The sequence below is a fragment of the Canis aureus genome, chromosome 25, assembly GCF_053574225.1.
Source record: "Canis aureus isolate CA01 chromosome 25, VMU_Caureus_v.1.0, whole genome shotgun sequence".
Taxonomy (NCBI): domain Eukaryota; kingdom Metazoa; phylum Chordata; class Mammalia; order Carnivora; family Canidae; genus Canis; species Canis aureus.
The window spans coordinates 32,245,625-32,261,312 of record NC_135635.1 but is presented as its reverse complement, the minus strand read 5'-3'; the positions used below and the strand labels follow the sequence as shown (position 1 = coordinate 32,261,312).

At 36.0% G+C, this 15,688-nt stretch overlaps 1 protein-coding gene across 6 annotated transcripts in view; it reads right to left on the bottom strand.

Moving 5' to 3' along the window:
* Positions 1-15,688, bottom strand: part of RERG (RAS like estrogen regulated growth inhibitor) — a 113,804-nt gene that overhangs the window by 4,327 nt on the left and 93,789 nt on the right. For 5 of the 6 annotated variants that reach the window (XM_077870951.1, XM_077870953.1, XM_077870950.1 and 2 more), the window contains one exon: positions 5,912-5,968. In XM_077870951.1, coding sequence (XP_077727077.1) covers positions 5,912-5,968 — 57 coding nt within the window. Of the gene's footprint in view, positions 1-5,911; positions 5,969-8,157; positions 8,323-15,688 lie in introns of those variants that run through there. The other variant, XM_077870954.1, reaches the window with a different exon arrangement.

Below are 15,688 nucleotides of genomic sequence, written 5' to 3'. Positions count from 1 at the left end.
ATGATAAGAAGAAGGAAACTGTAAAAGTAAAATATAAGAGAGATGGATAATTGAAATAGACATGTTATTATCTCTTATAAAATGAGCCTCAAAGAGAATAAAATACACTTGGGGGGGGGGGCAGTGAAAATACTTGAGGCTGTAATAACTGAGAATTTCCCAGGAGGGAAGGTCTTGAAACAGTTCAGATCCAAAGGACTAAAAGGACAAACAAGGAAAACATCATATATAAACTATATATATATATATATATATATATATATATATATATATATATATGAAACATATATAAAACATCACAGCAAAATTTAGGGATATCAGTGATAAAGACAAATTTTAAAGGGTCAACAGAAAAAAAGCACATCACCTATAGAAGGACATGACTCAGATTGACATTAGACTTCTCACCAGTAAAACTGAACTTGAGATCCCAATGGAGTAAAATAGACTAATCAAACCACACCAAAAGCAATCAAGAATTATAATTCTTGATGATACCAATATACTGGGGTGGGAGGAGTGGGGAGACACAAGAGGCAGTTCTTTTTTAACCACAGTTTTTGTTACTTTGCTACAAATATAATCTCCTACCTAAAAGACAAACTGCAGAAAGGAAGCTTAACTAAGTAGCATAACCCAGCCTTCTGCCTGCCATCAGCCCTGTGTCATGAACATTGCCATAGGCATGGCACATGGCTGAAATCTTTTCTGAACAGTACAATTTAAAAATGAAGTTATGTTCAATATATTTTAAAAGAGCATATTTTGCAGTATTGTTATTCTGTTAGAATAGGTAATCTGTATGTGGCATGTACAATGATTCTCAATTCTAGAACATTCCATCCTCCTACTCTTTATGTTAAATGAGAGATTATTATTTTGCGTAATTTAATGCTCTAAAATACCATGTGTAGCAACTTCTCATCTATACATGTTCTCTTAACTACTTCCTTTTGCGTCTTCAGTGCTCCAGTTTGACAAGGAGAGGCCCAGACAGCAGCATGCATGTTAGGATCTATACCATTTCTGTTTCTTCCACTACTGTTCTGTGGTGGCCTTTGTGCTACCTTCCTTTTTAAAAGGGCTGGCATCAGCCTTAGGGCCTGAAAAACAGAGTTCTGGGCTCTCTTCCATTTCTTTACACCAAAAGTTGTCTGACAGACAGGGACATTTTTCTCTGTTGCTTCCATGATAAATAGGATATGTATTTCAACCACAGAAGGCCACAGTAGGGGGGAAATAAAATATAATGAAAATTGTATGAAGTTGTGTGATTCTTTGGCTGTTTGTTAACTGAAACGAAAATGATGGAATGCAGGAAATGAGGGAATGTCTGCCACAGACATAGCAGCGGGGAGTAGCAGTGATTTCATCTAAGCTGAGTATTGGTTTCATGCCATTTTGAGCCTTTTCTCTTTAAGCCTTTTCTCTCTCATTAGAAACCCATATCTTCATGTAAACAGTGAAGTATAGCCCACGCAGGCAAAATGTTGTGCCTCTAAGCGCTAACTTTAATGAAGCTAATTCTAAAAAAACATATTAAGCACTTTTTGGAATTAAACTTCACTATTCATTCTAAAACAAGATTAAATGTGTATATGTGGGGAGAGTGGACACACCTTTTATTTTGTTTATGCTAACCTAAAATAGAAATTCCGAGTCTTTTTTTCTTTTTAAAAGGAAGGGGGGGGTGATTGTTTAAGGCATATATCTAAATGAACCAAAATATCATACACTAAAGACCAATATTAGTTTCAAGATGCAATTTGGTATATTAAAAATTATATCTGAATTGCATTGTATATGAACAATACATGATCTAAAACCTGCATTCAGTGACATTTCTATCAATAGAAGTATATTTTGTATACTCCAAGAGAACTTGATGCTCAAAGAGATGTTGTAGATGCTTAATCCTTTACTGATTTAGCTTTTTTTGTGTATTTCGACATATTAATATGGACATTTAGCCAGTACAGTAACAACAGCAGTTAGTAATGTTGATTTATGCTACAGTGGAAATTGTACTGACTTGAGTTCTGTTACTGGTCTAACCTCACACAAGCCACATAATGTGGGATGAATTTACTTCACTCGACTTGTTTCCTTATTTGCCTAATGACGACCTCAATGTTCCCTGCTGTGCCAATACTGAATAGTTTCATGAGTTGGCTAAGTACCTCTGTTTTAGTATCCAATTCAGATAATTTGTTCTGGGTGTGCCTGTCTCTTGTGTAAACCTTTCTTTCCAAACAGTGGGTACTGTGAAGCAGGAAGGAAGAACTAATCCCAAAATCCAAGTGTCATTGGGTCTGTCTCCCAATTCCTACCCTCGTTCCTATCTGAGCCTTTACTAACGAGAGAGAGATGCCATAATCCATTCGAACACAGAGTAAAAGGTGCCTCCAAGATGGTAATAGTAGTGGTAAGTGCTGATATGCAGTCTCTCTCTTCTCCAGACACCAACACACACACACACACACACACACACACACACACAACCATACACATCTAAGCCTTTGTCCATATGCTCTGCCACAATCAGCACTCTTCTGAGGGACTCTCAGAAGCAGGGATTCAGTTCCTGTTGGGGATCTAATCAGAACACAGACCCTGTTGCAAATAGAACACTACACTCACCACCATAAAGCACTTTTGCTGGTCAGATGGTGCAAGTCCCAAACCTCAAAGGCTTCAGTGCTGGTTTTCAAATGCTAGTCATAGACCAGCTCTGATCCCTGACAAACATTTCACTGCGAAATGAGAAAAATTTAAGGAAAACTAAAATTGCCTAATGTAAAGAACTGAACTTTTTTTCTTAGATTATAGCCTTAAAACATTTGGATGTTAAGTATACTTGCCATTCTATGAAATGCAAGTGCAAATAGAATATTTAATTTAGGGACCCCCTGGGTGGCTCAGCAGCCTTCGACCCAGGGCATGACCCTGGGGTCCCGGGATCCAGTCCCACATCAGGCTCCCTGCATGGAGCCTGCTTCTCCCTCTGTGTCTCTGCCTGTCTCTCTCTCTGTATCTCTCATGAATAAATAAATAAAATCTTTTAAAAAAAGAATATTTAGTTTAAAATTAGTTTTAAATAATTTTAGTTCTCTCTCACCTCTGTGCCTTGTTTGTATCTCTAATGGCAGTTCTTATGATAATACCTCTCTTTAGAAGACCAAAAAGCAAAACCTACTGAAATGAAAAGTCCGGGAATCATTTGCTATTATAGATGCAAACATTTTCTTCTTAGTTGTACTTCAGAGCAGTAAATATTCAACTTCCCTAATATGTCGAATGGTGCTCATAGTCTTTGGCTTCTCATGGAGCAGTAATTCTATTATAGGTTGAAAACACTGCACGATTAAAAAATGTTGCTACCTATTTTTGTTGAAGTATAATTAACTTAGAGTGTTATAGTATGCTCCAGGTTTTTGAAGAAGGCTCTGGATTCAGAATTCAAGGCTGTTTTGGCAAATATGCCACTTAGCTTTTTAATGGTAGCTTTCCTTTCTCGTGGTGGTTTTGAAACGCTATGATAGTGTAAAGTCAAGCCCAGGAAATGCTTGATTCATCTTGCATCAAATAGATGGGAACCTCCTGTAGGCTTGAACATTGGTGACTTCTAGCATGCACACACACACACACACACACACACACCAGTTTCCAGGGTGAGTTAATGAAACCCTCACCTAGAAGTGAGTCATACATCAGATACTCCTGAAGTCTGATCAAGGCTCTTGTTGCTTAGCAGCAGTAATCCTTTCTGAACAGTACAGTACAAGGTCACTCAATAAAGTTTCATTGTTCCTAGTGAGGGAAGCCTGTATTATAAATAACCAATGCAGGCAGATTTCTATTAACAGCAGTTGTTTTTCAGAAGGAATAAAACAAAAGGGACAATGATTCACCTAAGACTAAAAATAGTAACATTAGTTACTGGAACATATTCAGAGAGGTAAAAAAAAAAGAGATAATTTTTTATAAGCTTCATCTTTTGTTGAAATATACTAGGATTGCTAAGTAAAATCAGGATTTTTCTACTGAACTCCGGTAAACCATTAAGGTTCTCAGGAACTATAATCTTTGTAAAGCTTATATAAGTAATAAAAATATCAGAGGAGAGTGGGACAAAAATAGATAATAAATGATTTTTTAAAAACAAGTGCATGTTTGATACAAATATATCATTTTAAGATTAGATTGCACTTATATTAAAAACATGTTAAAAATTACTGATGTTAAAAAACGATTTAAAAGCAAAAACAGAGAAGTAAAGACTAATAAAAATAGATATGTTATTAGATCATAAAAAACTGAATACTATAAAGAGGTGAATCTTCCCAAAGTAATTTATAGTTTTAATTCAATTCCAGAAAATCATGTCATGCTATTATAGAGTTTTAAAAATTGGCCTTAGAGAATAGACTAGAAATACTAGCCAAAGTAATTTTGTATAAAGTTTAAGAAAGAAGACCTCTCTACTGTGTGTCAAAATGTTCTAAAGAGCACAATTATGAAAAGTGTGTGGTATTGGTGGTGGATATAAAAACAAAAGCAAATCTAGAGCTGCATCCTAATGTAAATGACCCAATGTACTAAAAAAAAAAAAACAGGTTTGGAAGTAGGGAGAAAAGGTGGGGACTATTTAGTAAATAGTAGCAGGACAATTTGTCAACTATTTGGAAACACTGTTGGATCTTGAGCCTGTACTTCTCACAAAAGTAAGTCCCAGATGGATCAAGAAGTTAAAAATTAAATAAACTTAAAAGATCACTCTGTATTCCTGTCTCTGGTCAGTTTTTCTTCATAGTATTTATCACTTTTTGACATATATTTGTTTATTGACTCTTCTGTATTTACTAGATTGTTAGTTCAAAAATCCAGAGGCTTTCCTTTCCTGCCTATTGATGCATCCTCTGCACCTGGAATAATCTGATACATAGGAGATGATTTATGATATTTGCTGAATAAGTGAATAAAAGCAATAAAAGGAGGCATATATGGAAAGAAATATCCCTTTTTACCTGAACACTTGTAAGCTTGGAGTCATAACCAAATCAAAACAAAATGAAATTAAAAAAAAAAAAAAGGAATAATTGCCCATTACACTATTCTAAGGCCAGCTCAGCCTGGATCCTGTTACTGGTAAGGAAACAATGTCTCTCCCTCCTTCTCTGGATTGAAAGTTGTTGCCCTTTACAAAACCAGCCTGGGTCCCAGATGTGTAAGGAACAAAAACTCAAAAGATTATTTCAGAGTAAAATCTGAAGCTGAAATTAGAACCCAGGGATTGTCAGCATTGTTTTGAGGATGACAACAAAATAGGTATCTATTGGACTAGGTATAGGTATGTTTTGGACTATTTAAAAGCATGATGAATGCTTCATACATCAATATTATGCTACTTTCAAGATCCACAGACATTAATTTTTGCTGCTTCTTTTTTTCTTTTTTAAATAGGCTTTACTCAGATCCCCTGAAGAGAAACAGTTTATTTTTATGTTTTCCCCAAATCAGTATTCAGACAGTTTATTTTATTGTAATACTCCCCTCAGCATGCCAGTCTCTTCCACACCAGATTAGTCTTGTCCACTGGTGTCCTCCTTCTCCCACTAGAATGAATGATACTACATTTCCCAAAGGGAGGGCATCATGTTGTACCCACTTCCTTCTTGTCTCGTCTCCAGTCTGACCTATTTTTTTTTCATCTATGCATGAAAACCCTGCATGGTTCTAAGCACAGACAGCATGAGACACATGTCTAGTTTCTTTAAAGACTTTGCATGATTTGATAAGGCACTTCCCAAGCAACTGGTAGGTGCTTCAAAATGTTGCAAAAGAAAATGTCATTGCCGCTTTTAGGTCATAAACTTTGACTGGGAAGAGGAGGAAACAAAATTTGACCTACCAAGAGTGGGATCATATTCCCAGATGAACCGTTTGGTCAGGAATCTCACTACAAGAGCTGTGGAAAAAAAAGAGCAACATTTCAAATAAATTTGTTAATTTTCTTATAGTTCTTATCCTTGTATCGAAAGAGAAATAGCTCAGACAACCATAGTGCTTTATATTTCTTGGCACATAAACTCAATGCATTTATTTACGTTTATTCAAGTACTTTTTCAATTTCATATTGTGGCCTAAAAACTTGTATAATGTTTTAATGGTACATTAACAGGTTAGATTTGTTCTTTTAGTTACAGGGTTAAAACAAACAAAAGACATCACAATGTGAAAATGCTCACATATAAAATTTTTAGCAAAACAATAAATTTGGATGTGTCACAATATAGGTGTCTAAAGTTTGAATATTGATAACAATTAATAGCAGTGAGTTGAAAACACAAAGAATTTTAACTGTAATGAAAAGATCACTAGGTGGTAATTTGCATTTAAAAAATAGATATTTAAATGGGCATTTGGGCGGCTCAGTCAGTTAAGCAGCTGACTCTTAATTTCTTCTCAGGTCATGATCTCAGGGTCATGAGATTGAGCCCTGCACAGGGGGAGTCTGCTCGAGATTCTCTTTATTCCTCTCTTTCTGTCCCCCCCACCCCACTTGTGTGTGTGTGTGTGTGTGTGTATATACATGCTCTCTCTCTAAATAAATATTTTTAAAAACCCAGCTATTTAAAATTAAGGATTTTATTAATGACTCATTAAAGCTCATCAAAGATGAAACTGATGAAACAGTACAGTCAGAGGTAGGGTCCTGAACCGTGTGAAACACTACTTGCCTGATCTTCTCAACCTTTACTTCATCTCTATGAGGCAGATACTATGATTGTTTCCATTTTTCAAATAAGGAAACTGAGGCTCTGAAAGCTCAACAAATTTCACTGAGTTCACTTAGCTAGTTAGTGGCCAAGTCAGGACTTGAGCCGTGTAGTCTGTTTCCAAAGCCGGTGATTTATCCATTATTCTGAAGTTAATTTAAGGCCTGGGCCATCCAGATAATACTTGACTAGAACCTGGTGACAGAAGGAGAATTGGTAAAATGTGTCGGCTCCAATGTCCTTAAAAACTGGTAGGACATGGGGCACCTGGGTGGCTCAGGGGTTAAGGGTCTGCCTTTGACTCAGCTCGTGATCCCAGGGTCTTGGGAACAAGCCCCACAGTCGGGCTCCCTGCTCAGCAGGGAGTCTGCTTCTCTCTCCCCCACTCCCGCTGCTGTATGCTAGCGTGCTCTCTCTCTCTCTGTCAAATAAATAAATACAATCTTAAGAAAAGAAAACCAACAACCGATGGGACACATGCTCAACATTTTCCTGTAGGTGTACTGAAAACAGCAGCTTTTAATCTTTAAAATATTCTTTTTTGGAAAAGGGTGTCACAGACACTTTGAAAATGGAATGAGAGCTTGGAATCTGTTCCCTGGTGAAGTGCATATAATGTGCATTTTGGCAAACAACTTCAGCAGGCTAATGAGCCCTCTGAAGACCTTCTGTGGTCTTCCTGGGATCCCACTGATCCTCACTAAAGAATGTCTATCACATTTTATAGTTTAAAAATATCTATTATTAGAGGTTTTTTTTTTTTTATTTTTACCAAAAGGCCCTGGATGTATGAGTCTAAGGATACTCCTGGAAGAAACAGAACTAGTTATTTGGAGATTACTGTTAGTTTCTTTGTTGCCCCTGCAGGATCAGCAGAAGTGTATCGTCCCTATCATAGTGTCTTATGTGAGAGATCACAGTGCAAATTACGATGAGAACCTCATAAAACAGACCACAAACATATGTGGCTTGGCTGGAGACTGAGAGTAGCAATGTTCTTTCTAATTACAGAGTGTGAGTCTGAATTTAAGCCAAAATATTTGCAGTGCCTAAAGTAGCAAGGCCACTGACCCTATAATACTTCCCACAGTGAGTGTACTTGTGGTTTTATCTGCAATTTTCAGTCTGTCACTGTTCACTCTCTTGAGAATCCTTTTTTTTTTTTTTTTTTTTTTTTTTGGGTGTGTAAGACGCAGTAAGCAGTAGACAGATATTTTTCTGTTTTTAAATTAGCATGTTAGGAAACATAACTAACTGCCTACAGTATCCATAGTTCACCTTTTGTTAGAATATGTAGTTTTAACTCTAAAAGTTTCAACTGGAAAAATACATTGATCAGACGTCTTTAAGCAATAATGTAGTAAAATTAAAGTCTTACATAACTGAAGTTTGAACTTCCCCAATTCTAAGACCATTTAAACTTCAATTATTTCTTCAAGAAATCTTTCTAAAATGTATTTGAGACTCCATTGCCTTTCAAAACTGAGTATATTGAACATAACCAAATCATTTAAAAATGCCTAGATCTTAGTTAACCTGGATTAGTACCCTATGCAGTTACACAATAATACTTTCAGAATCCATAGAATGGTTGAAGCAACACAACTCTAAAATGCTAGGGCTTTAAATCATTTTAGTTTTTAAGTATATATATTCATATGTACATAGCTTTTTTTCCTCTCTCAAATACCATGGCTTTCTCTCTTTTTTAAAAGATTTTTAAAAAAAATTATTTATTTGAGAGAGAGAGAGAGAGAGAGAGAGAGAAAGGGAGAGAGAGAGTACAAGTGCATGAGAGGGGGGAGTGGCAGAGAGAGAGGGAGAAACAGGCTCCCCACTGAGTAGGGAGCCTGATGTGGAACTCGATCCCAAGACCCTGAGATCACGAGCTGAGCCAAAGGCTGGCACTTTACTGACTGAGCCATTCAGGTGCCCCTGGCTTTCTCTTTTTGCCACAGTCACTGAGACCACCTCCAAATCCATCTGTATGCTTCCTTTGTTACTTTTATTATTCCCAAGACCGATAAACCATATTAACAAGCTTGTTAGAATTTTTCTCACATTAGAGTAAATTAGCTCTGTGGTTGGATACTAAGGAAGCCGTTCTATGAATATAAACAGGATTCTGGTGACCTTTGAGATGTCATGTTTGTTGTTGAGAAGCTGAGTTATTGGTTCAGTTGCAGAAAGCCACCTTCCAATGGGGCAGCGTTGCTAGGCTTTGTCATTGAAATCAATCTAAACATTTCTAATATTGTTAAGAGACACACATTATTATTTGATGGCCATTTTAACAATAGTATCATACTTTTAAAGTTCATTCTATTTTTTTTATTGGAGTTCAATTTGCCAACATATAGCATAACACCCAGTGCTCATCCCATCAAGTGCCCCCCTCAGTGCCCATCACCCAGTCACCCCCACTCCCTGCCCACCTCCCTTTCCACCACCCCTTGTTTGTTTCCCAGAGCTACTTTTTTATTTTAAAAGATTGATTTATTTACTTGAGAGAGAGACAGAGAGACAGAGGGAGAGTAGAGGAAGACAAGCAGATTCCCACTGAGTGGGGAGCCCAATGCAGGACTCAATCCCATGACCTTGAGATCATGACCTGAACCAGAGTCAAGAGTCAGATGCTTAACTAACTGAGCCACCCAGGCGTCCCCAATTCAGTCTATTTCAAATGCAGCAAAAAACATCCAAACCACATTGAAGAATTGACATGCCTTATGTTTATTCTTGAAGGACATGTTTTTATTTCTCTCACACACAGATTATTCATGGAAAAGACAAGCACATTGTCTATATTTTTAAGCTTTCAAAAGTATTTTAATTGAAAATTATTAGTCTCAAGAATGAAAATAACTTTACATCTGTGGAAGGGATTTCTGTTAAAGGCTCTATTATTTACATTGTGTCTGAGGTACTTTTGTGACATTCACCATTTACCGATGGAATCATAGAACTTCAATATTATTTACCCACAAATTTGATTATAATTTTATTTAGGAAATATGACTTTCACATGGGATATGTCTTGCCATGTCTCACCTCTTCCACCACTACCACTCTCATCACATGATTTCACCTGTTAATGATAATACAATTGCTTCCTCAGTAGTGTTCATCCTTCAGCTGCACTCCCAGAACTCCCTCAAACTATTCTCCACAAAGCAGCCAATGCTTCTGTTAAATCATCGCATGCCACATCTTTTCCCCAAATGCTCCCTGACTTTATCTCATTGGATAAATATTTATTGAGTGACTACTCTATCAGGTTCTATTTTAGGACTTTGGACTAGTCCAGTAAATAAGTGAGGTCATTTCCTGCCACTCCCCCAGTCATGCATTCCGTAAATCTACTACTACTACTAGTACTGTTAATATCACTACTACCACTACTAGTAATAATAGTAATAATAAAAAAACTGAAAAGCTATTTTATTGTTATTATTATTTTACTTGATTTTTTCTTTAGAATCTGTATTCCTGAGGGCATTTAATTGGTTTATCACTGTTTTCTAGTATGGGGAACATTGTCTGGCACACAGTAGACTGCAAAACACTTGTTGAATAGATGAAAAAGATACATCAATCCTTGTTACAGCTCACTCTTCTTAGAGTTAGATAACAACCAGGGGTTGAGAGAAGCAGCAGAAAAAACAAAGCAAGAGAGTTCACAACAGAACCATGCCATGTTTCCATAACTTTTTCTTGAAAGTTTATATAAATATATAATCTGCAATGCCTTCTAATGGGTACTTCATAATCCTCCTACAAATTATACTTCTGTAGTTTTTTTAAATGATTAATACAGAATTGATTTAATTTTCTTTTGAATACCTTTTCCTCTTCATCCCAACTAGCCTGAGCAAAAGTCTTGATGTAAAAAGGTGGTATGGATAATCTTTATGTTTGCTAGCAATCTGATATAAGATCTTGTTTTCCCTGAAGTTTTGAGGTTTGACATATTTAATTGGTTGCAGGTAAGTTTCTGCATTCTGAAATATCTTATTTTCTTCCCTTTGCCTTGAAAACCTACCTTTCCACTAAATAAGCCAAACTTGTCTAAAAGTTAGAGAAGAACATTTTGCTTAATGTATTACCTACTTGAATAACTCTGCATTATATACGGTTTATTTTTATATTACTATAACTGAATTTCATGATTATCTATGAAAGCTGCCTTCTAGCAAAATGGAAAATTCACTAGGTAGAATTTAATCCAAGGAAATATTATTTAATGGCACATCAATTTAATAATTCCATCGGATAGTTCATTTATAAGCAAATGCTAAAAGGTAACATTTCTATATTAAAATAATTATGCCATTTCTAAAAATTAACAAGTCTGGGTGAGTTATTCAAAATGATTTCCAATGTCATTATCAAGAAGAAAATATCAAAAGTACCAACTTTAATGATCAGAATCATATTTTAAAATCATGGTTGAGGGGCAGCCTGGGTGGCTCAGTGGTTTAGTGCCTGCCTTCAGCCCAGGGCCTGATCCTGGAGACCTGGGATCGAGTCCCATGTCAGGCTCCCTGCTTCTCCCTCTGCCTGTGTCTCTGCCTCTCTCTCTCTCTCTTTCTCTCTCTCTGTGTCTCTCATGAATAAATAAATATATAAATCTTAAAAAAATCAATAAAATCATGATTGAATATGATCTGTATGGTAAACCAACTTTCAGAAAGAAATGAACTTTTCAAGGTAAATGAACACTAACACACATGATAGCCTCAAAAAAATTTAAAAATATACTCAAGAGAGATTCTGACAGAACTTTCAAATATTACTTTTCAGGCTCATGTTCTTAAAACAATTCTTGTGATGCCATTATTTTTCACTTCTACGGTTTACAAAATAACCTGAGGTGACCCAATTAACAGTGTTTATAATACAATTGTTTTGTAGATCCTTAAGTATATATGGTCCCCAAAATATTTGTGGTTATTATTCTTCTCTATAGGTCTCTTGAAGAAGTGTCCTTAATGTGAAAATCTAGTCCTTTTGTCTGAAGGGAACTTTCTTATTTCACTGATATATATTGAATGCTCTATCACTTAAAGCAGTTTCCAGTTACCTGTCCTCTCCAAACTTCAGCTTTCTCATCTATAATATATGGATAGCAATACTACCCTATGGCTCAGAGTTGATTCCCTTGCTTCCCCTGATCCTCACACACTTTCTCAACCTGAATTTCAATCACTTCCAGTAGTGTTCCTTATGCTTAAATCAGCCTGCCAGATTGTTTGTACTATTTAATATCATGCATGTTCATCTCTGAATGCATCTAATCATGTTGTTCCTGCTGCCTTAAAGGTCCTTATCTAACAAATAAAATCCTAATCATTCTTCAAAATCTAGTTCAAATATAACCTCCTTTGTGAAACAGTTCCTTTCTCTATCAATTAGCTACTGCTGCTGAACAAATATATACCCCCAAACTCAGCAGCATGCAACAATGAATATTTATTATAAGAAAATTATAATGTGCTTATGAAACTGTGGTCAACTGATTGTGCTGGAAAAAGCCCACTAACTGTGTTTAAAACAGCCAGTTCAGATTGTTTTAGGACAGGAAAACAATTTCTGTTTCAATTAAGAGTACTTCAAAGAACACTGTTCTTCACCTAAATTCCTTTTGAATTCTGCCTGTAATCCTGGTAACACACCCAGTGAAACCCTTGATTTAATATTTGCTCAAAGATGGTGCTTGTTGTCTTCTACATTCATATAATAATGAGAACTTATTATGAATATGTATTAAGTGATGTGTATGGTTTTCATTCTGTAACCTCTGGGACCTTCATAAAAAAATACATAGTTCCTGGGGCACCTGGGTGGCTCAGTTGGTTAGTTAAGTGTCTGCCTTCAGCTCAGGTAATGAATTCAGGGTAATGATCAATCAAGCCCCACATTAGGCTCACTGCTCAGCAGGGGGTCTGCTTCTGATTCTGTCTCCCTCTGGCACGCCTCCTGCTTGTGCTCTCTCTCTGTGCTCTCACTCTCTCCAATAAAAAAAATAATAATAGAAAAACATAGTTACTTTTAAGTTGTAAGACCAGTAACTTTGAGATAGTCTTTAATGACCTTCCACAAGAGTCTACTAAGTTCAGAACATTTATGTTGCAATGAGTCTCAATTATTCTGTGAAAAAAAAAAAAAAACACAACTATTTCTGCTGAAGGGAAAGAAGGCAAAAGTGGATAATACTAGCAAAAGCATAGCCCACCACGGGTTGCCAGTATATTCACAACATGTTATCCAAATCATTTTTCTATTTTTTTTAACAACAAAATGTTTCAACATTCAATAGAATTCTTAAAGCTTGAAAACTACATGAAGACATTATAATAAACATACCCAGTATCCTAAATGTGAAACTTCTCAAAATTAGACTGCCAGACCAGGAGAGAGTAGCTCTCTTCCCCCTCCTCCTCCTTTCTTCCTTTTTACAGAACGTACAGTATAATTACCTGGCCATTAGAAAACAGAGGCAGTGGTGTGTAATCCCAAGCCTGCATGGGTGGCCAAATCAACACTACATTGGTTTCAGGTTGAATTTTATAAACTATAGGTAAAATGTCACAATAGATAAAGGATTTGAAAAATAATGAAAAGGAGAAAGATGAGAGAGTTTAATACCATTTGGGAACTGTTTTCTCACTTCAATAAACACATCAATGTAAGCAGAATCATAAAAATTATGATGGGAAAGCATTTAAATGTAATGCACTATCACTAGCTTTGCTACCCACCTTCATTTGGTGAGTGTGCACCGTTAGGTCAGATGCTTTACCTTAACTTTACATACATACTTGGTCCTTGACCAACATAGGTTTGAAATGTCTGGGTCTATTTGTATGCACATTTTTTAAATAAATACAACACCATAAATATATTTTCTTTTCCTCATGATTTTTCTAGTGACACTTTCTTTTCTCTAGCTTACTTTATTATAGGAATACAGTATATAATACATAACATACAAAATATGTGTTAATTGACTTAATGGTATCAGTAAGACTTCTGGTCAACAGTAGGCTATTAAGTTTTGGGGGAATCAAAAGTTATACATGGGTTTTTAATTGTATGGGAGGTTGGTGTCCTTAACCTCCACATTGTTCAAGAGCCAACTATGTGTCTTTACCCTTCACTGCCTTATAGCACAGTGTATATGTATATGTGTATATGCCTATGGATATGTATCTGTGTGCATCAATGAAGAAACCGAAGCTCAGATTATTTACATTTCTTTCTGGAATGTTTGCTCAACTTTCAGTGCCCCACCCTAACTCATTTAGTGGAATCCCCTCTTTCTACAGATGAGGAATTTGTTACTGGACAGCTTTTGAGTCCTGCTGATATGATCCTCCATGGTTATTAAACTCTTAACTTGAAAACTTTGGGGGTGAAATTGTTTGTACTTTAGATAGAGGATGCATTTTGAAGAAAATATATTGTGTGATCACAAACACTGCTTTTATTACAAAAGAAAAGAATCAAAGACCTGGCAAAAAAAAAATAAAGTCTGAAATGTCTCTAGGAAAAATAAAGCTTGAAATGTCTCCGATATAAACTTCTGAACATTCATGAGTTTCTTTAATAGACTTAATGTAGAGCACTAATACTGTTCTTTTTATTCTGTAATCCATGGTGTATAAAAACATACAGAAGACAATGTAGTCATCCTCATGATACAATTTTGCTTCATCATTTTATTGTAGTTGACTGTATGTTTCTAAGGTGTCTTTTAGAGCTTATCATTATTATTATTTTATATAATGCAAAGATCATAACTTCTTTTGGGTGTTCCATAAATACTTCCAGGCTCATTTCTTTTTTAAAACTATGTACCCTTAAACATCGAAATAAGCTAAAAACTAGTCCACATGTTAAGCAGGTGATATAGAACTGAATCAAAGAGGAAAAGAAAGATGTATTTAGAATGGAATAGACTCGGGGCACCTAGGTGGCTTAGCAGTTGAGCATCTACCTTTGGCCCAGGTTGTGATCCTGGGGTCCTGGGATAGAGTCCTACATCAGGCTCCCCATAGGGAGCCTGCTTAGCCCTCTGCCTATGTCTCTGCCTCTCTCTGTGTGTCTCTCCTGAATAAAAAATACAATCTTAAAAAAAAAAAAAACAAAGAATGGAATAGACTCATAGATGGAGTTACTATTCACCACATAGCATTTCTAACTGTGTAACTAGTGAGGCACCACCTCCCCTTTAAACTGTCAATCACTGACCTTCCCAAACCATCAATCACTCCCTACCTGACATGAACTTGTTTGTTTCTTCCCTATTATAGAGCATGTACAACTGTTTTATAGATATTAATTTACATTTCTATGTGTCTTACAAATTCTGAGGCTGTAGATTAAGCCTTGTTCATCTTTATCTCCAGTGGCTGGCACATCACCTGATACCATTAAACAGGCTCAATAAATATTTGAGAAACAAATGAGAAAACAATTAAAAACTAGATAAATTATTTGGCTTCCATATTACCATTGTCTGTACGCTAGGGTGTCTTTATCATTTAAAGATAACATGTTCTTTCAAGTACCTTCTACTGAATATATATCACCCTTCTCAGGTCCAGTGCCTAGTGCAGATGCCTATCACAAACCTGACAGACAGAGAAGGGCGTGATCCATGATGCCTCTTCTCCTAGGCCAGAGAAGAACCACTATCCCTGATCTCATACTGATAGCAGCCTCAGGTTTAACTCCAACACTGCAGTGGTAAAAAGCTTCACAAAAGTAGAAATAAACATACGTACAGAAAACAGAGGGAATTGTACTCTATGTTTGCAGAGATAGTTTATTGATAAATAAATTAAATTTATGGAACCAAGAATCCACTTACTAAATGACATTAGTTGTTGGATTAAAAGTGTATA